This window comes from Paramormyrops kingsleyae, unplaced genomic scaffold, assembly GCF_048594095.1.
Source record: "Paramormyrops kingsleyae isolate MSU_618 unplaced genomic scaffold, PKINGS_0.4 ups70, whole genome shotgun sequence".
NCBI classification, from domain to species: domain Eukaryota; kingdom Metazoa; phylum Chordata; class Actinopteri; order Osteoglossiformes; family Mormyridae; genus Paramormyrops; species Paramormyrops kingsleyae.
In genome coordinates, this window is record NW_027326008.1 from 14,714 (window position 1) to 35,399 (window position 20,686).

At 42.8% G+C, this 20,686-nt stretch overlaps 1 protein-coding gene across 4 annotated transcripts; it reads right to left on the reverse strand.

The window, feature by feature from the left end:
- Nucleotides 1–2,921: 2,921 nt before the first annotated feature.
- LOC111835622 (dTDP-D-glucose 4,6-dehydratase) lies at nt 2,922–20,663 on the reverse strand. Of its 4 annotated transcripts, XR_011988288.1 has the most exons (14): nt 20,289–20,663; nt 20,009–20,106; nt 19,803–19,869; nt 11,948–12,016; nt 11,765–11,855; nt 11,474–11,616; nt 11,161–11,259; nt 4,790–4,849; nt 4,641–4,684; nt 4,237–4,402; nt 3,879–3,966; nt 3,607–3,665; nt 3,268–3,365; nt 3,072–3,113 (listed from the first exon to the last, which is right to left on the reverse strand). XR_011988288.1 is itself a non-coding variant. In XM_023796125.2 (13 exons), exons 2-13 carry the CDS (start codon nt 20,086–20,088, stop codon nt 2,998–3,000), a joined length of 1,092 nt encoding a protein of 363 aa, XP_023651893.1. In that variant the 5' UTR covers nt 20,089–20,106; nt 20,519–20,663; the 3' UTR covers nt 2,922–2,997. The 4 variants fall into 4 exon arrangements, 3 of the variants coding, with proteins under 3 accessions (XP_023651893.1, XP_023651891.1, XP_072564409.1); XM_023796125.2 differs by lacking the exon at nt 3,879–3,966 and having other exon boundaries at nt 2,922–3,113; nt 20,519–20,663; XM_023796123.2 differs by lacking the exon at nt 3,879–3,966 and having other exon boundaries at nt 2,922–3,113; nt 20,289–20,660.
- Between the last annotated feature and the right edge of the window lie 23 nt (nt 20,664–20,686).

The following is a 20,686-nucleotide window of genomic DNA, read 5'->3' on the forward strand; positions in this document are numbered from 1 at the left end:
TCATGGCATCTTGGTGGAACATGTATCTATTATGCCTCAGAGTCCCCTGCTCTCTGATCATTACTTGTTAACGTTTGAAATCCAGTATAGCCTCCCATTGACCACAGTTCCAAAGTACAGAATCAGACGTTCCATTGCCTCACTAACTATAACAACATTTATGAAACAACTTCCACAGTCCTTCAGCCTTACATCTGAAGCCTCATAGACCCAATTCCTACAAAATTTTTTCAAGGAAATCGCACCACAGATTACCGCACCCTGTTAAATGTGTTAAACTCTTCTCTTAAGCTTGGATATGTTCCTAAACCTTTTAAATTGGCTGTTATTAGACCCGTTCTAAAGAAACCAAATCTTGAACCTAGTGTTTTAGGAAACTATAGACCAATCTTAAATCTTCCTTTCATTTCAAAGATCATGGAAAAGGTTGTAATTCGTCAGTTGTCTTCTTTCCTACAAAAAAATAATACTAATGAATTATATCAGTCTGGCTTTAGACCAAACCATAGCACAGAAACTGCTCTAGTCAAAGTAATGAATGATTTACTTATGGCTTCTGACCGTGGCTTGATATCGCTGTTGGTATTACTAGATTTAACTGCAGCATTTGATACTGTGGACCATAATATCTTCTTGGACCGGTTAGAAGGTGTAGTTGGCATTACAGGGACAGCACTCTCTTGGTTCCGCTCATATTTAACTGATCGCTATCAGTATGCACATGTGAACAACGAATCATCCAAGGCCACCAAAGTCACATACGGTGTCCCACAGGGATCAGTACTGGGCCCACTACTGTTTACCCTATACATGCTACCGCTTGGTAACATTATTAGAAAACATGGTGTTGGGTTTCATTGTTATGCAGATGATACACAGTTATATATATCTGTTAACCCTTATGATACATCACTCCTATCTCGGTTAGAAGATTGTCTGTTACATATTCGGTGCTGGATGGCAAAAAAAATTCTAATGTTAAACACAGAAAAAACAGAAGTACTGGTGATTGGTCCCAAGGCTGCAAGAAATAAGTTTCACCACCTCAGCATTAGTGGCCTTCCTACACAACCTAACACAGTGGTTAGAAATCTTGGTCTTCTAGTAGATTCAGATCTATGTTTTGATGCTCACATAAGAAGTATTACTAGAACTGCGTTTTATCATCTACGAAACATAGCCAAGCTTCGTAAGATGCTCTCACTTCGTGATGCAGAAAAATTAATACATGCCTTCGTAACTACCAGACTAGACTACTGTAATGCCCTCATTTCTGGTTGCCCGTCTGGTTCCTTACATAAACTTCAGCTGGTACAAAATGCGGCAGCCAGAGTTCTCACAAACACTAAAAAATTTGATCACATCACACCAGTCTTATCCTCCCTTCATTGGTTACAAGTTAAGTCTCGGATTGACTATAAAATACTGCCGTTAACCTATAAAGCACTGAATGGCCTTGCACCAGACTACCTTAATAATCTGCTGACCACATACAATCCCCCACGCTTGCTTCGATCTCAAGGTGCGGGATATTTGTTAGTATTCAATTCAATTCAATTTTATTTATATAGCGCATTATCACAACATTACATTGTCTCAATGCGCTTTACATTTCTGCCTCGTAAGGACCCCCCATTGAGTAAGCCAAAGGCAACGGTGGCAAGGAAAAACTCCCTAAGAGGAAGAAACCTAGGGTAGAAAGATCTACGGCAGGCTGCAGAGCTTTCTCCTATAGAACTCCTCAGCTGTGGAACGGTCTTCCACCGGATGTGCGGGTTTCAGGCTCACTTTCAATATTGAAGTCTAGACACACCTATTTAGTTTAGCTTATAGGGACACTAGTTCTAGCTCTAGCTAGCTTCTCACTCCCAGTTAAACCTATAGTGTGAGGTGTAGAGCTGGGTGGGGATCGGTGCCATTTGGCTTTGGATAAACTGAATTGACAGTGCTGTCACTCTAGCTTCACAATTGCTTGTGGGATTGGAGTGCTGACATTTCAGGGACTCCCCATGTCTGCATTCCCACCTGCCTCTCCCTCCTACTTATGCTGCCATAGCCATATTTGCCAGAGCATTGCACTTCATATTGCACTCATCTACCTTTTAGCACTGCCTATAGTCTCCCTTACTTTGACTAATTTCATTTATTTCCCCTACTTCTCCTGGGGGGTGCTGCCTGGAGACCTCAATCTATCAAGATGTCCAGCACACCCTGCAACATGTGACGTCACCACTACCAATGACGTCTGTGCATCCAGCTCGCCGTTCTGCCTGTGTCATCTTCCTTGTATGACCCGCTCCCTGCCTTCAGGCTGCCTGGCGATTGGAGGGAGTGGTGGCACCGGCTTATCTCCCCCCTGCTCCCCGTTTGTGTTTCAGATTTAACTGTATTTGACTCTCCCTGCCGGCCCCTGGAGGATGGGCTCCCCCTTTGAGTCTGGTCCCTCCCAAGGTTTCTTCCTTCTGGGGAGTTTTTCCTTGCCACTGTCGCCTATGGCTTACTCACTGGGGGCTTTGGGTGGGGATGCTGTAAAGCACTTTGGGACAATGCAATGTTGTGATAATGCGCTATACAAAAATAAATTTGTTGTTGTTGTTTAAGTACTGAAGTGTTCCTGTGGCTGACTCGGTCACACACATAACAGCCATAATGATGACCATGGGAACACATCTGCATCTCACAAGGTTCATGCAACCACTGGTTTTCCGAGGTGTGCCCTAACCCCTTTTCCACTTTGCTCAGCAATCTTAGTGAACCTTGTCTGCACCTGCCATCTGATTGGATTAAGGTGAAGTGAGGTTAGATTTTGAGGCCCCACCCCTCCCATGTTCCATGCAGCACATCATGCGAACCAACAACAGATTTTCAGGTGTAACCCCCATAGACTGTGTAGTAAAACATTTTATTCATCATTAAATACAATATAGTAAGGAACACGATTTCATGGTGAGTGAGCCACATAACAAGGAAGAACGATTAAGTGAAATCACAAAGGTGCTAGGGAGGATATGGTGCTTTCGGTATGCCAGGCTGTTTCTTGGCCTGCAGCTGGCTGATCCGCACCCCACATTCCTCAGCGGACCAGTGCTCTGGGTTCTCTTTGTACCAATCCACTGAAAGACAGAACAGCACACCCTCTGTAAGTCAAGCAGCAAGATGCAACTGGCTTGACATCAGGGAATAAGCACATATCCACTACTAAGAGTCCTTCTCATCATGACATTCCCCTAACAAGAGAGAGCGCTCTCATGTCACAGGCCTCCTTACCAGTCCTTCGGATCCCCTCCTGCCAGGTGACCCTGGGCTTCCAGCCAAGCCTCCGCAGTTTGTCCCAGTTCATTGGGTACCTCAGATCATTGTGGGGGCTACAAGGGAGGAAGCGCTTATGAGAAGAAAGGCCCTAGAAAGGCTCCCACTATGGAGCCGATAAAATATATGCTTCATTTAATGACCCGACTACAAGTGGACCACTAAATTCAGGCATTTAACCCAGTCGGCACTCCAGAGTGCCCATCTCTGTGTAGCCTGGGGCTTACCACCCTGGTCCCGGTCCCCATCCCCACCCCCTCTCCAAACATTAGGACATGCCTCAGGCTCTGTGCTCACCGGTCTTTGACAAAGCTGAGCCAGTCGTCAGGATTGGTCAGAATCGACGTGCCCTTCATCTACAATACACAAGAGATAGATACATAGATACATTCATTCATTTATTTATTCTCTATACTGCTTGTCCATTTCTGGGTTACAGGGATACAATTAAAAACATAACAGCTGTCGACTCATGTGATGCACAAAATGAACTCGACCCTTGTTCTAAAATAAATTTCAAAAGAAAAGCAAACTTGCAATATCAGGGGTAAAGACAAAAACAAAGTGACCTGAGAGGTTACACATGCAGCACAGAGCTGGAACTGAGTCTCCTGCTGCCTGACAAGAGGATAGACCAGGGTCTCTGGTGAATGGGATCTGTTCAAGTTGAAAAACAATCAGTCTTCAAAGAATTTAAAAACTGCACATAAAAACAAATAACAAAAGAGGGGAAGAAATAAATCATTGAAATATTTATTACACTTTCAGTACAAGATGGGGGGCAGTGGAAAGAGAGAGATGTTGCCTTCTCCACATATCCCATATCAATCGTTTGTGTGACAGAAAACACCCGAGTGCTGTGGAACGTCATCACTTCACTCAGGGCAAGGACAAAAGGAATACTCTAAATTTCATTTTAAAAATTACCAGCGTAATCAGCTGTCTGGCGAGCTGGATGATGGACAGCTCGAAGTCAGAGCCCACGTTGTAAATCTCTCCTGGGTCTCCCCTCTCCAGCACAGTGAGGAAGGCCTCAGTGGCGTCCGTTGCATACAGGAAATTCCGGGACTGGAGGCCTGTGCCCTGAATCGTGCTGTAGGGGGCATGTGACCACAAGAACAAGGGCATTCAGAAAATACCTTGAGAAAATCCATCATCCTCACCTCATATGTAGATGATAAACCTCAGTCCTTAGGGGTAACACATCATCCATCATATGCATGCTGTCATTTTGCAGTAAATGAAGAATAAACCACTTTAAAAACCAGTCTTTGCTTCTGCACAGTAACACAGTAAAACAATACCTTTTTTTAGCCACAATTATTTCTTACCACTTCTTATTCTGCTCCAGAAGAGAAATAAATCTTGGAATGACCTGAGGAACAAGCAAAGATTTGTCAGACATGCCTACTAAGTGTGCCTACTCCACTTCTTAACAGTATCCATCGCACACATTTTACATTGCGGTGGGGTTGCTTACCTTTTCCAGGTACTGATTTGGTCCATAAACATTGTTGCTTCTCGTCACTATTACAGGAAACTTTAAAGAAAACATATACAGAAAGTCAGTTCTCCTACTAGGTCCAATTTCTCAAACAATGTGTGCACTCTTGTTCCTTGATAATATGGTTATTCTCACTTAGTCTGACTTGTTAGCTAACATGAGGAATTTTGATTAAGTAAGGTTTATCAAAATAATAAAAATAAAATCGCAAACATCTCCCTATGGTCTATCTTGCATACATTTTGAAATTAATATATATTTTTATTTTCTTCACATTTAAAAGTAAAATTCTCATTTCCGCAAAGTGCACATCTCTGAATCTGAGTGCTGTATAGAAATGTTATTAATTTTATATGTTAATGAATTTCATATTATAAACAGCTACAGTAAATAAACATGAGAGATTTGGCACTCATTAGTAAAAGTCGTGACAATAAGGAAAAGGAATGTGTCCAAGACCAATTTTCTCATGCTTTGCAACCATTTTCAACCTTTAAGTCCAGAAAGGCATTTTTGAAGAAAAGAAAGACCTTGGCTGTGACACTCAAGATGGCTTACTAAGCAGCTCTTCTCATCTTTCCAAATAAAAGTAAAAAAAAAAAAGTTAAATGCTTCTCACAGTGTCTACATGGCTTATCACTAGAACCACCGTTTCCCATGCCAAAGAACATCAGACTCCTTTACCACCAAGCAAGACATACTTCGGCATATGCAGCTCTTTTTGAGCTAATGTGCCATTAGTATTAATAACAGCCGTGACTCAAACACCCTCAACCAAAAAGACACAATGCTCCTAACAGTGTGACTGCTCTGTCCTGAAGTTGTACACCTGAAAAGTCTTCAAATGCAGTATACATTTTATAAAACATTAAATAGACGTAGTTTATTGATTTCACGTTTGTCCCTCTTTTTTAACAACTGTATAATGTTATTTTTCATACAAATCAACTCAGATGAAGCAATTAAAAAAAACACACATTTTCAGGGTTTGCCAACTCTCCCGTATCCTGCGTGACACTCACACTCACGCAAGAAATCTTAAAGCAAATCCACATCATTCCATTATACACCTACAATTAACTAAATCAAAAGCATTTGTTTACTCTGCAAACCCTACAGACTATCTACAATGTCATAAAACTGTTACATACATGTATAACAAGTATTGGTTTCACAAAGTTTGCTGCTTAAGTGTTTGTAAATCTTTTTGTCAGATGTTTCTGTTATACCGAAGTATAATTACAAGCATTTAATAAGTGTCAATGGGTTTTATTGACACTTACATTAAATTTATGAAAATAGTTAATACTTGCAGTGTTGGCCCTTCTTTTTCAAGATCTGTGCAATTCTCCCTGGCATGCTGTCAATCAACTTCTGGGCCAATTCCTGACTGATGGCAGGCCATTCTTGCAGAATCAATGCTTGGAGTTTGTCAAGTTGTGGGTTTTTGTTTGTCCACCCTGCCTCTTGAGGACTCAATGGGATTAAGGTCTGGGGAGTTTCCTGGCTATGGACCCAAAATGTTGATGTTTTGATCCCAGAGCCACTTAGTTATCACTTTTTCCACAGTGCTCCATCATGCTGGAAAAAGCATTGTTTATCACCAAACTGTTTGTTAGATGGTTAAGAGAAGTTGCTCTTGGAGGATGTTTTAGTACCATTCTTTACTCATGGGTATAATTGTGAGTGAGCCCACTCCCCACACACGAATGGTCTCAGGATGCTTTACTGTTGGCATGACTCAGGACTGACGGTAGCGCTCACCTTTTCTTCTCCAGACAATCTTTTTTCCAGATTTCCGAAACAATCGGCATGGGGATTCAACAGAGAAAATGACTTTACCCCAGTCCTCAGCAGTCTAATTCCTGTACCTTTTGCAGAATATCAGTCTGTCCCTGATGCTTTTCGTGGAGAGAAGTGGCTTCTTTGCTGCCCTTCTTGACACCACACCATCCTCCAAATGTCTTTGCCTCACTGTGCATACAGATGCACTCACAACTGCCTGCTGCCATTCCTGGACAAGCTCTGCACTGGTGGTGCCCCAATCCCACAGCTGAATCAACTTTAGGTAACAGTCTTGGCACTTGCTGGACTTACATGGGCACCCTGAAGCCTTCTTTACAACAATTGTACCTCTCTCCTTGAAGTTCTTGATGATCCGATGAATGGCTGATTTAGGTGCAATTTTACTAGCAGCAGTTTCCTTGCCCGTGAAGCCATTTTTGTACAAAGAAATGATGACTGCATGTTTTTCCTTGCAGGTAACCATGGTTAACAGAGGAAGAACAATGATTTCAAGCACCACCCTCCTTTATAGCATCCAGTCTGCTTTTCTAACTTAATGGCAGAGTGATCTCCAGCCTTGTCCTCCTCAACACTCTCACTTGTGCTAAAGACGGTCGTAAGCAAGACTGCGAAGGCTCCAGCCGCCCAGCGACAGACGACTTTCTCCAAGCGCACGACTGAGCTTAACACGGCTTCTACCGCTCAAAACCCCAGCTCCGGAAGGAAGCGGCGAAAGCCGCGCCGAGCGCAGTATGAGGGGGAGACAGCGATCTTCCTAGGTGCCTGCTCCCTAATGCCCGCGTGGGAGGACGCCTTTCCTACCGGTGAACCCCATGTAGAGGAAGAGCTGCCTCCGTTGGAGACCGATGCTTACCGGCCCGAGCACTTTGCCGTAAGAGACGCTGTTCCCCGGGTCTCTAGAGCTTTTAAAGGAACAGCGCCAACGCGCTCGGCACCCCTCCTGCCTGCTCCGGACCTGCAGGCTCCGGACCTGACCGCGGCTGCGCTGCCCGCTGCTGCCTCCGCCGATCTGCCCGCGGCTGCGCTGCCTGTTGCTGCTGCCGCCGATCTGCCTGCTGCTGCTGCTGCCGCTCTGCCCGCGGCACCGCCTGCTGCTGTTGCCGCTCTGCCCGCGGCTGCGCAGCCTGCTGCTGTCGCCGCCGATCTGCCCGCGGCTGCGCAGCCTGCTGCCTCCGCCGATCTGCCCGCGGCTGCGCTGCCTGCTGCCGCCGCCGATCTGCCCGCGGCTGCGCTGCCTGCTGCCGTCGCCGATCTGCCCGCGGCTGCGCTGCCTGCTGCCGTCGCCGCTCTGCCCGCGGCTGCGCAGCCTGCTGCCGTCGCCGCTCTGCCCGCGGCTGCGCAGCCTGCTGCCGTCGCCGCCGATCTGCCCGCGGCTGCGCAGCCTGCTGCCGTCGCCGCCGATCTGCCCGCGGCTGCGCAGCCTGCTGCCGCCGCCGCCGATCTGCCCGCGGCTGCGCTGTCTGCTGCCGCCGCCGATCTGCCCGCGGCTGCGCTGCCTGCTGCTGACGCCGCCGATCTGCCCGCGGCTGCGCTGCCTGCTGCTGACGCCGCCGCTCTGCCCGCGGCTGCGCTGCCTGCTGCTGACGCCGCCGCTCTGCCTCTCCAGTCCTGCCCGCGGCCCTGCCTGAGGCCGCCTCTCCAGTCCTGCCCGCGGCCCTGCCTGAGGCCGCCTCTCCAGTCCTGCCCGCGGCTCTGGCTGCCCCGCCCGCGGCTCCGGCTGCATCACCTACGGCCACGCCCCCTGCTCTGCCCGAGTCTACACGCTGGGGCACCTCCCTCCTGACTCCCTCGCCCTTGCCCCGAGAAAGCCAACACCACCCGGGACCCCGCCTTTCAGTGTCCCGGAAGGGAAGAGGACACAGGCGTCGGGTCCGGGTCCCGCCCTCCCTGCCCCCTGGCTCCGGCTGCGCCTCCGCCTGCCGCGGCTTCCCCCTTCTGCCTGCCTGCATCGGTGTTCCCTCCTGCTCCCTCCTTGTCCCCTCCGTCGCTCCCTCGTCCCGTTCCCTTGGCCCCTGGGTGGTCCCCTCCTGCTCCCTTCTCCCTCTCCCCTGCGGCCCCTCCGGCCGCTGCCCGTCGCCCGCCTGGGTTCCTTCGGGCTCCCCTTGTTCCTCCTCCCTTTCTGCCTCCTGTCTCTGCTCCTCGGCCCTCTGTGTCGCCTGTGGGTGTTCCCCCTGTGTCTCCCTTCCTGGTCTGTCTTTCCGCGTTCCCCGTCCTGTGTCAGGTCCTGTCTTTCTTTTCGTCCTTGTTCCTGTTCTGTATCTCTGTCTTGTTTCCGGTTCCCCGTTGATGTCTTGCTTTTGTCTTTCAGGTCCTGTTCCCTCGTCCCGTCCGTCGCCTCCTCTCGGGCGCGCCCGGTGTGCGCGCCTTTGGGGGGGGGGTTATGTCACGCCTCGCTCCGTCCGCTCCCGATGTGTGCCACGCCCACCTCATTACCTCCTGTTTCGCCCTGATTGTTCTCATCTGTGGCTCGTTGTCCGTGGCTTGTCTTTTGTATTTAGTCCTCGTCTGAGTCAGTCTTCCCCAGACTCGTCATTAATGTTGCCTATCGTGCTTCCCCGGTCCTGTTTACCCACAATAAATCCCCGTTTTGCCTACTTCCTGGCTCCGTTTGCCTGCTTCCTGGATCTCCTTACGCCCGAACGTGACAATAATAATAATAATAATAATAATAATAATAATAACGTGAGAATCACTGAAATGATGTCAGCAGGTCCTTTTGTGGCAGGGCTGAAGTGCAGTGGAAATGTTTTTTTTGGGATTAGGTTCATTTTTATGGCAAAAAGGGACTTTGCAATTAAATGCAATTCATCTGATCCCTCTTCAAAACATTTTGGAGTATATGCAATTTGCCAACATAAAAACTGAGGCAGCAGACTTTGTGAAAATTAATACTTGCATCATTCTCAAAACTCTATGCCACGGCTGTATGCAGTCTTGTCTCCAGTTGAAAATCTCACTCGTTACCCAGTGCCTTATTTCATTTGCGTTGATAACTCCAATAAATATAAAACAAATATGAGAAAAACATTACGTCACGTTTTACATCTTTTCGAAATGATACGACCACCCATACCCAAATGTAATAGCGAAAGTGATCAGTTCTTTTGGTATTTATGTTAAAGGGAGACTTATTTTATTACCAGTGTGAGATTATCGAAACCAATACAAATACACTAAAATATGTGACAAACAACTGTATTACGGTTTTACGGCCTTTTTGGGGTGACAGGAACTCTGCTGCTATGAGAATTACTGACGGTCGCATTCTTTTCTTGATGGGTGAGCAGTATGCTAATGCAATGGTCCATTAACAAAACTAAAAGGTGTGATACACCAAAGTACGTGCTGCTGGCCGTTAAAGAAGGTCCCAGTGGTTCTAGTGTTAATGGATCTCATTACTGATACAGGGAGTTTTGATCAATTATTTTTATTTTTGATTATGTAAATAAATAGCGAGTGAAAGTTTATCTAGCCCTCATGATGCATCAAAGGTTATCAAAAAAGGTTAAGGTCACTTATCCTTCACCACAACATTTTTACCTACTACCACAATTGAAAGCCGGTTGTGGTGGAGAGCTGCGCTGTTTCGGTGATAAGAAATTGACCATAAAGGGTCATGCAGAGGACTTTATTTCCTGAATGTCATAACATGACAGCTACTTTGAACATTTCCTAGAGTAGGTCATGCTAATTTCATAGCTATTGCAAACTCCAGGTAGAGGTAATCGTATGCAATCGTATTTCTTTACAGATAAGCAGCTGTTAAGAAAAAAAGGCAGCAGCAAGGCTAGGCTGGTACAGTTCAAGGAGGAAATATACAATTTATACTTACTGGATTGGCACAGTCAGCTAGTTATATAATAATGTGTTGTTCAGGCTATACGGACAATGGGAGGAAACACTGAATCATTGCTTTCTTTTAACCAGATTGTTGATGAATCATATAAAGTGGACACCATCAGCTGCAGAGGGGAAAATGGCTACTTTGTCCTTAACATTTGATTTCCTGGAGAGGGCCTGGTAGTATTGCAAAGACATAAGGGATATCATTCCTAAACAGCTTCCTGGCATCTCCTCAGCTAGATCCTTCTGTGCTTTGTTTGACATATGGGCAAAACACAGAAGTCACACAATTGACTAAAGGTAAAAAAAAAAGCTTTACTGGCCAGACCGGATAAGTGCTGCTGTTCTTATGAGACTGGATTGTCATTCATTTCATTGGTACATGTACATAATATTGATTGTATGGAGTCTCTGAGTCTTTGGAATTTCTTGAAATCAGAATTTTTCATGTTGGAGATGCTTTAAAACAGGATTTCATGAGAATTGTTTGAAATTTGTTGGCCGGTTTCCAGCCACTTGTATTTAAATTCATAGTAAGTTTAGATATTCTTAAAACATTAAATGGAAAATGGTCTCAGTGCCTTTTGAAATTTTTCATGTTGGAGATCCATTAAATCAGAATTTCGTGAAAATTTCCCAAAAGTGAGACATGTCACCTTATACTACATAAATATGCTGCAGGGTGCCTGTTTCCTTACCCTATATTTGTTCCAGTAAAACAGCGCAACTGATTCTGCGGCAGCTTTTGAGGTAGAGTATGGATTTGTGGGTCTCCGTGGACTAAACTCATCATGTTCCTGAGAAGCAAACGAACTGTCTGAATTAACAACAATGTTGTCTGAAAAAACAAACAGAAGTACTTGTGCACGTTAACTGCATTATTTCACAAATGTATAAAGAGTTTAGGCATGAACGTACAATCATACAAGTTATCAGTAAAAGTCTACACACAGGAACTTATTGACATTGTACGCACACCAATCCTGACTGAGATGCAGAAAGGGCTCTGACCTGCTCAGTGCTTTCCCCATACACCTCGTCTGTGCTCGCATAAATGAACCGTTTGACCTCAGCCTTGTGTGCTGCCTGGAGCAGCACACGGGTTCCCTCCACATTAACACTCTGGAACTCCATGGGACACCTGAAGGAGTCATCTACAAAAATAAAAACAATAAAAATATAGCTTTAACTACGGACCACAGACCACCAACAACACTCTGAATTATGGCCCAGTGAGAAGAGTTGGGGATCGCCAGTCACGGGATCCAAATTGCTCAGCAGTCTAATATTGGTGATACTCACCTACGTGCGACCGGGCAGCAAAATGAAAAACGATGTCAATATCTTCAGTCTCAAAAAGACAATTTATCAGATACAGATCGCATACATCTCCCTTTTAATAAAAATATAAAGGCAATCAGGTCACTTTCATGTCATTGAGATAATTTTAGATCCATACACCTCTTCACTAAATCCACTTCTTACCTGTACGAATTTATAATTTGTGCTGTGCTCGACAGCTGAGACATTCTTCAAACTTGAGCACTTATCCAGCTACAACAAACCAGAAGGTCCCATTAAAACTTGCTAATACTGATCAAACACCACAAGAAGAAATCGCAAGAAATAAGGAAGTATACTGCACATTTAAATAAAGGTGTATAAACTGTAAATTTGTTTATGTCTGACTGCAAGTCAAAGTCTTATATACCATATGCACTGTATAACAGACATCTGTAGATCAAACTGTTTGTGGTGAGGCTCAGGTTGTCCATACATAAACAAAGATAAACAAAATATAACAAATTAAGGGGCAGTGAATAAATTAAACAAAAGATAGATGACAAGATAATGTGCTGCAGGGTTTACAATAAGGCCAAATTCTAGCCTAAACATTTTCTCAAACACTTATTCGATGGAACCTTTATGGCTTTAATAATGAGGGCATTTAGCATTTATGAGGACAGATGATATAAAAAGCTCTCCATACTAATGGTAATTTAATAAATGTGAACAGACAACACTCAAGGCTGATTTATACTCCTGTGTTGAACTTATGGCGCAAGTACGGTTTAGCTGTGGACCCTTCACCAACAGCTTTCGCTGTAGCCAGCAATCAACTCAGGCTGTATGTTCATTCAATTTGCTCTGTACACGTTCAACTCTACCTAGACCCTTGCTCAACTTGGCACAGGAGTACATTTCTGTCACAATTATTAGCCAAGAGACCTGAAGTAGAATTTCTGATTGGCCAGTCTCCTCTCCTATCACTACACTTCTTGACAGAAGGCGATCAGAAGAGATATAGGTGGGGGGAGATGGAAAGCCCCAAATTATAATGAAAGTGGGCACTGTAAAAGGCCTACCATATGCCGTCTGAAAAAACTCTAGGAGTATTAGAAACAAAATTTATGATTTAGAGGGTTTTATTTCTTATGACATTACAGGAATAACTGAAACATGGTTGAGTGACAATGATGGAGAAGAATGCAAGAAGGGAGGTGGTGTTGCAGTATATGGAAAAGAAAACTTGTAGGCAAGGGAAATCACTGATAAAAATAAAAGTACAGAAGCTACATGGGTAAAACTAGATGCTAAAAACTCAAATGGCCTAATTGTTGGTGTTTGTTACATAGCACCTAATTTAGTTTCAGAGGAAAGCAGAATGATATACAATGATATCAGGATTATGAGTAACAAAAATGATGTGGTAGTTCTGGGTGATTTTAATTTACCTGGGATACAGTGGGACACTGGCTCTTCTATAAATGAACTTGAGATGGTGCAATTGGTACAAGATTGCTTTTTTTACTCAGTCTGTTAAAACCCCTACCAAGGGAGAAGCCATTCTTAATCCTGTTTTCTCTAATAACCAGGATAGGATTGGAAAATCTGAGGTTTTAGAACCACTTGACAGTAGAGATCATAACATGGTTAACTTCAAGGTTAATTTTAGTGTCTGAAGAGCAAAACCCAAAACAAAAATATACAATATCAGAAAAGTTAACTTTAATGGTATGAGACTGAAACTAGAAAATGTAAACTGGATGGAGTTAAATAACAAAACTGTTTTTTTTAAAAAGCACATTATTGCAAGCGCAAGAGGACTTCATACCCGTTTCCAGCAAAATTAAATCTAGGAAAAGGCAACCAAGGTGGTTTATTAAGGTAGAAATTAAGGATATATTCAGGAGGAAAAGGGCTCTGGTCCACAAATGGAAAATAACTAATGATGTCAGAATAAAGCAGGAAGATCTAAGTACACAGGTTGAGTTAAAAAATAATATTAAAAACTCACTAAGAGGAACGTTTAAAGGAAGATTGCATTGGAGGCTAAGGATGACATTTAAAGTTTGATCCAACATTTTAACTCCAAAATAGGGCTGGTCCGAATACCATTTTTTGAGCTTCAAGTATTCGGTAGTGATCAACATCGAATATTTGAAGCTTCGGTGGGAGGGGGCTGAATATATTCTTATCTCTAATAAAGGCAGGAATCTCTCTGTGTGTGTGTGTGTCTGTTGCATTTTTATTTCGAGAACCGTTCATCCAACTGCTGCGGACGCAAGGGCGTGCAAAGTCGCATTTTTGTGTAATATATACACTCACCTAAAGGATTATTAGGAACACCATACTAATACGGTGTTTGACCCCCTTTCGCCTTCAGAACTGCCTTAATTCTACGTGGCATTGATTCAACAAGGTGCTGAAAGCATTCTTTAGAAATGTTGGCCCATATTGACAGGATAGCATCTTGCAGTTGATGGAGATTTGTGGGATGCACATCCAGGGCACGAAGCTCCCGTTCCACCACATCCCAAAGATGCTCTATTGGGTTGAGATCTGGTGACTGTGGGGGCCATTTTAGTACAGTGAACTCATTGTCATGTTCAAGAAACCAATTTGAAATGATTCAAGCTTTGTGACATGGTGCATTATCCTACTGGAAGTAGCCATCAGAGGATGGGTACATGGTGGTCATTAAGGGATGGACATGGTCAGAAACAATGCTCAGGTAGGCCGTGGCATTTAAACGATGCCCAATTGGCACTAAGGGGCCTAAAGTGTGCCAAGAAAACATCCCCCACACCATTACACCACCACCAGCAGCCTGCACAGTGGTAACAAGGCATGATGGATCCATGTTCTCATTCTGTTTACGCCAAATTCTGACTCTACCATTTGAATGTCTCAACAGAAATCGAGACTCATCAGACCAGGCAACATTTTTCCAGTCTTCAACTGTCCAATTTTGGTGAGCTCGTGCAAATTGTAGCCTCTTTTTCTTATTTGTAGTGGAGATGAGTGGTACCCCGTGGGGTCTTCTGCTGTTGTAGCCCATCCGCCTCAAGGTTGTGCGTGTTGTGGCTTCACAAATGCTTTGCTGCATACCTCGGTTGTAACGAGTGGTTATTTCAGTCAAAGTTGCTCTTCTATCAGTTTGAATCAGTCGGCCCATTCTCCTCTGACCTCTAGCATCAACAAGGCATTATCGCCCACAGGACTGCCGCATACTGGATGTTTTTCCCTTTGCACACCATTCTTTGTAAACCCTAGAAATGGTTGTGCGTGAAAATCCCAGTAACTGAGCAGATTGTGAAATACTCAGACCGGCACGTCTGGCAGCAACAACCATGCCACGCTCAAAATTGCTTAAATCACCTTTCTTTCCCATTCTGACATTCAGTTTGGTGTACAGAAGATTGTCTTGACCAGGACCACACCCCTAAATGCATTGAAGCAACTGCCATGTGATTGGTTGATTAGATAATTGCATTAATGAGAAAATGAACAGGTGTTCCTAATAATCCTTTATGTGAGTGTATACAGGCAAGTCGCGACACTTTCAGAATGATTAAAATTTTAATAAATGACAGAACAGCACGAGCCGAAAGGCGGGCGCTACATGCGGCCCGGGCAGGGTTTATATTATTTAAGAACGAACACTGCACTATAATACAAAACAATAACAGGTCTGTTAGAGCAATACTTTAAATAAGGTAGCCCAAAATTTATCAATTAACGAAGTTCAACGAATTTAATAAATAAAGAACATGGCAGCAGCATACTTTCAATAAAATCACACATTTTAATTAACGAAGAGTTTAAATAAAATTAAATGAATTCCCTTATAGAATAAAAACAGAAAACAACTTGTTGTGCTGTAGTGGTAGGCCAGTTTCAAATCGCATATTTGATACACTGCCTTTGTTTTGTCTTCAGCCAATTTAAAGTGCTCCCACACAACTGAGGTCTTCGGCATTTTTGTCTTCTCTCTGAGATAAAGTAAATCCATGGGCGTAAATCCCGGGGGGGACGGAGGGGACATGTCCCCCCCTATCCGAGGGTTGTCCCCCCCAAAAAAAGAAAAAAAAAAAAAAAAAAAAAAATCGCACTATTGTGAAAAATATATGTATGTATACCTAAAATAATTCTGTAAGTAGAAAAAAAAACAAACGTAAAAAATGCATTTAGAAACAGTTCAGTTCCCCCTCCCCTTCCTCACAGTGGTTTGGCCAACTGCCTGCTTTCCCAGGTCATCTCACCTACTCTACACACACGAATCAGGTGTGTGGCTGCTGCTCAATTAATGTTGAACTCCAGTAAGTAGGGTATTTTATTCACTTTAAATAAAGCGATTCTCTTTAATGTAGTTGATGCAGACTCATTCATAAATTAGTTGCGGCAAAAATGCTGATTACCGATGTAATTTTCCACGAATCTGCTATATTAGCGATTAAAATATTACTTATCCAGTTAACGTTAGCTTGTTTACAATAGCTTGTTGCATAGTGCACTGCAACTAACACATCAAAGCCGTTTCCCATGCATTGTTTTATTTGTGACGACTTGGCATAATGTTAACTTAACATTAACGGCCACAATTAGCATATTGTTTAGCTGTGCATTTACTAAATGAGCACTGTGCTACGTCTGAACTGACCCCACTGTATTTTTTTTGTTTAATCAATATCTATTATGCATTTAAAAAGTCTTGTTTAAATTTTATTGTATGTTGATGGCTTGACTGTAAACAACATAAACAATGCAATAAATAGTTTTGAAGAAAAATCTGCTTTGTCATTGAACCTGAGAAAAACTGAGAAAATAACCATAATGACGCAGTCTCCATGCTACAATAATAATGATAGAAGCAAAGTTTTTCATTGTGGGGACATATCTTTATAAGTACAATTTGACTGTATTAATTTGTGTCCCCTTCAAAAATTGCTCATGAGAAATTTTATATTTATTGTCCCCCCCTACTGTTAAATGAAATTTACCCCCATGAGTAAGTCACGATGTTGGTGTTGCCACAAGGGCTAGTCATTTAAGCGCGAATGAGAACCGTTTCGCAGGGATCGATGTCACGTGTTATTTTTTTTTTTCCCCCCGAATATTCGAATCTCAAAATGAAAACTCGAATGTCATCCCTCCAAACGAATATTCGAATATTCTGGTCCAGCCCTACTCCAAAAGAGCTCTAAAAGCTGAAATCACTAACCTGCAGGATAGTAAGGATCCTATAATTGAAAATGAAATTGATATAGTTAATGAGTTTATTGTTTTGGATGGGTATTCACAGTAGAGGATGTAACATACCGACTCTTATTACTCTGGTGATTATTGTGTATGCGCCATACAATCTCATAGAAAATGACTATTTAGCAGCTACAAGGACATAAGAAATTAAAAAGCTCTCCATTCTGATGCTAATTTAATAAACATGAATAGACAAATAGACAGCACTTATGCTACGTTCACACTGCGAGCGGCGAGAGCGTCAAAGCGACCGGAAGTCATTCATTCTCTATGGGAGGGAGCGTCGGGAGGCGTCGAGGAGCGGCGCGGCGCGATCTGGGCGGCGGGAGCGTCAGACAGAAGTTGAATCCCAGTCAACTTTATGGTAATGAGTTGTGACGCGGTTGGGCGGCAACCAATGGGAATGTAGAGATGCTCCGCTAAAGAGAGCGCCGCAGAACATAAGCGTGTAAACTTTTGTTCCGACCCAACCGTTCCTAGGCACAATGGAGGAGAGACTTATTATTGCTGTGGCCGGGTACCCAGTTATATATGATGTGTCTCTGTTTGCATACAGGGACATAAATTAAAAAAAAAATGAGGCATGGACCAGAGTGTCTGAAACAATCGGTGTTCCAGGTGAGATGGTGAAGTGCATAATATATTTTTTTGTGAAAAAGTAGTAATTTTGGCGCCAAAGTAAAGATCAGTAGTAATTTTGGCGCCATACAGAGAAAACAGTGCAAATTGTCGGTAATGTTAAACCTATTTATAGCATTAGTGTTTGTCAAAACATAATTATGTGTTTTAGTAGAACTGTCGTGAAACATTTTAAGTACTATTTATGTTAACTAAAGTAACATAAAGCACAAGCAACTACTTGGCGATCATCCATTGTGATCCAAGGTAAATTTGAAAAGAAGCGCTACACTATTTATAGGTAACATTTTCCCTCCAGAATGCTTGATTTTAAATGAGAATGCAAATAACTGGCTCACAAAAATATTTATTTGACAAATTATGTCCTACCAGGAGTCGGTGCAAAGATATAAGCTACACGTTTGTTTGTTTTGCGGCCCCTTTAAAAAGTTCTCAGAGCCTGGCAATCTGAGCCGCCTTGTCCCCGCCCACTCTATGACATCAGAGAGCGTCTCCGGCGTTGGCTAGCGTCGCGTTCAGAGCGGCGGGAGCGACGGCTGGCGTCTTTGACGCTCGCGGTGTGAACGTAGTATTAGGGTGGTTTTGCCTACTCTGGCAATCCATCATCCAGAATAGCGCCTAGGGATTTTCACTTCAGGCGCTCGTACTCAGTGCTAGCACCGCTGTGGTATGCCACTGAAACTTTGCACAGTGTAAAACCTCCTTTTTGTTTGGTGATAATTTGAACTACTCCCATAGTTACATAGTGATATTAAATGAAAACATTTGTTATAGTGAATTGAAGCATTTTACAAATCATAAACGTAATTAAAAAAATTTTTTTAAAAAGATGCATCGATTTTGACCCATTTTCAGCATAGACGTCATCGACTATGTCGACTAATTGTGGCAGCCATTATTCTTACTAGTCAAAATGTAATTACACATCTAGAATAGTTCTAATAGTAAAATTTGAATTATAGAGCTCTACTATATGAAGTTTTACTAGTAAAAATTGAATTTAAGATATAACACTATACTAGGAAAAAATACTATGGAAGTCAATGGGAATATATGAGTGGCAAAATTTAAATTATGGAGCTCTTTAATATAAATTTTTATTAGTAAAAACTATATTCTTACTAGTAATAATTGCACTGTATTGCATAACATTGAATATGTGATATCCACTACAAATTAATTAAAGCTAGAACGGCACGCCTAACGCTTCTCGAGCGTGGTAAAGTTGGTTTTATATTCCATATTCGTTTGATATTCGGATTTGCCCCCCCTATATCTTTGAAACGACACCACCAAAAATCACAAAAGTCACACTCTCTGTTACAGAAGAAAATGCAGATTGTACTACAACATTGTATAGTGAGTGATATGTTCATTAAAATTGTAGTGACGAGGCATTTTCTGCGAAACTAATAAGCCAGCGTTGGAAGCGCAGCTTTTTGCTAGGGACCGTCTACAAAGTGCAAAGTGCATTCTGGAGAAGCAAGCATTATTCCACCTGTAGTAAGTCAGGGGGCACCTCTGGCAACTACTACAACCTTTGAAATGGGAGAAATCCATTCGTGTGGTTTACAGTAATTTTCCAAAAAACATATTGAATTACTGTAAACTCGTGGTTGGATATTTCTGTAAAATTCCACCAGTAATAAGTCAGGGAGCACCTCTGAAAACCACTACAACCTCTGAAGTGGGAGAAATTGGTTTAGTATGAATTTGAAATTGTTGCAATTTATTGCAATTTCACAGACGTTTGTATTAAAAAAATCTTAGCAGAAAAGCTCCAGTAGCAATGCATGTTTCTCTAGAATGCACTTTGTAGACGGTACCTAGCTTCAAACGCTGGCTTTTTAGTTTCGCAGAAAATGCCTCGCCACTACAATAATTAATGAACATATCACTCACTATGCAATGTTATAGTACAATCTGCAATCTGAAACAGAGAGTGTGACTTTTGTGATTTTTGGTGATGTCGTTTCAAAGATATAGGGGAGGCAAATCCGAATATCAAACATGAAACCAACTTTACCACGCTCTTTTAGCGTGTTTGTCGGGTAGGAAAAAAGGCAAACACCTGTAACAGTGTTGGACAGTGTTTAGTGATCTGCAATTAGAATCTTAAGTGAATGTAGTGTAATGGTATAAAAGAAGAAAATCTTACCTTGTCTAAGTTGATAATCTGCCATTCTGGGTATTTCTCTACAAGTGCAACAACCACGTGTGAGCCACTACGTAAAACATACAAAGGCAAACAGTAAAATTAGTATTCAAACTGTAACCACTACTGAAGACAGTCCTCTGTGTTCCAAAACAAAATAAACAATCATCAGAGCATTAGCTGCTAAAGTGTGCTATTCCTGTACTTACATAAAACCAGCACCTCCAGTTACAAGGACACATTTACTAAAGTGCCTTTTCGCATTTGAAGCGCTTGAGTTCACAAACATCCCTGCCGGTCTGTTTATCTGATCAAGAAAAAAATAACGGGAATTTCAGCCATACAATTAAAAGCACGATAAATCCGCGCTTGTCCTATCATCCCCGTAGGGAGACGGGTGGTTGCCGTGTCAGTTTTCTATACTTATTTAACCACACTTCCGAGAACAGAGTCCAACTGCTTTGAAACTGAATCAATTAGCATCAGTACCAACGATTTGTAGGCGACGTGGCAAATCCCTCACGAAAAATGCATTTCTAGTCGGCTTACGTGACTGAAACTCCTATTTCACCAAAATAAAGAAAGGCCAAATTAATGCTGAGATATTTCAAACATCCCAACTGAACAAGACGTAGTCTAAGCTTTCCCAGCGCTTATTTAAGTCGTCGTCACAACACAAAACCATTTACGGCAAATGACAAAGTAAATACTCGCAGTACCGAAAATAGTACTTTGAATTAAATCCACGTATAAGATTCGACATTTATTTTTGAGTACGTTTACATGATCGCGCTGACTTAGTTATTTCGAACACACAGGTAACCAGAAGAATATATTAGCTTTGCGACAATAACGATCTGTTAACGATAGCGCTGACACGTCTCAGC

Bases quoted from the DNA above. Each gene is read 5' to 3' on its own strand.
- LOC111835622 (XM_023796125.2), bottom strand. From the start codon at position 20,088: ATGTTTGTGAACTCAAGCGCTTCAAATGCGAAAAGGCACTTTAGTAAA. The intron at 3,366-3,606 runs GTGAGCACAGAG...CCTCCCTTGTAG, and splicing joins CTCAGCTTTGTCAAAGACCG to CCCCCACAATGATCTGAGGT. The intron at 3,114-3,267 runs GTAAGGAGGCCT...TCTGTCTTTCAG, and splicing joins GGAGGGGATCCGAAGGACTG to TGGATTGGTACAAAGAGAAC.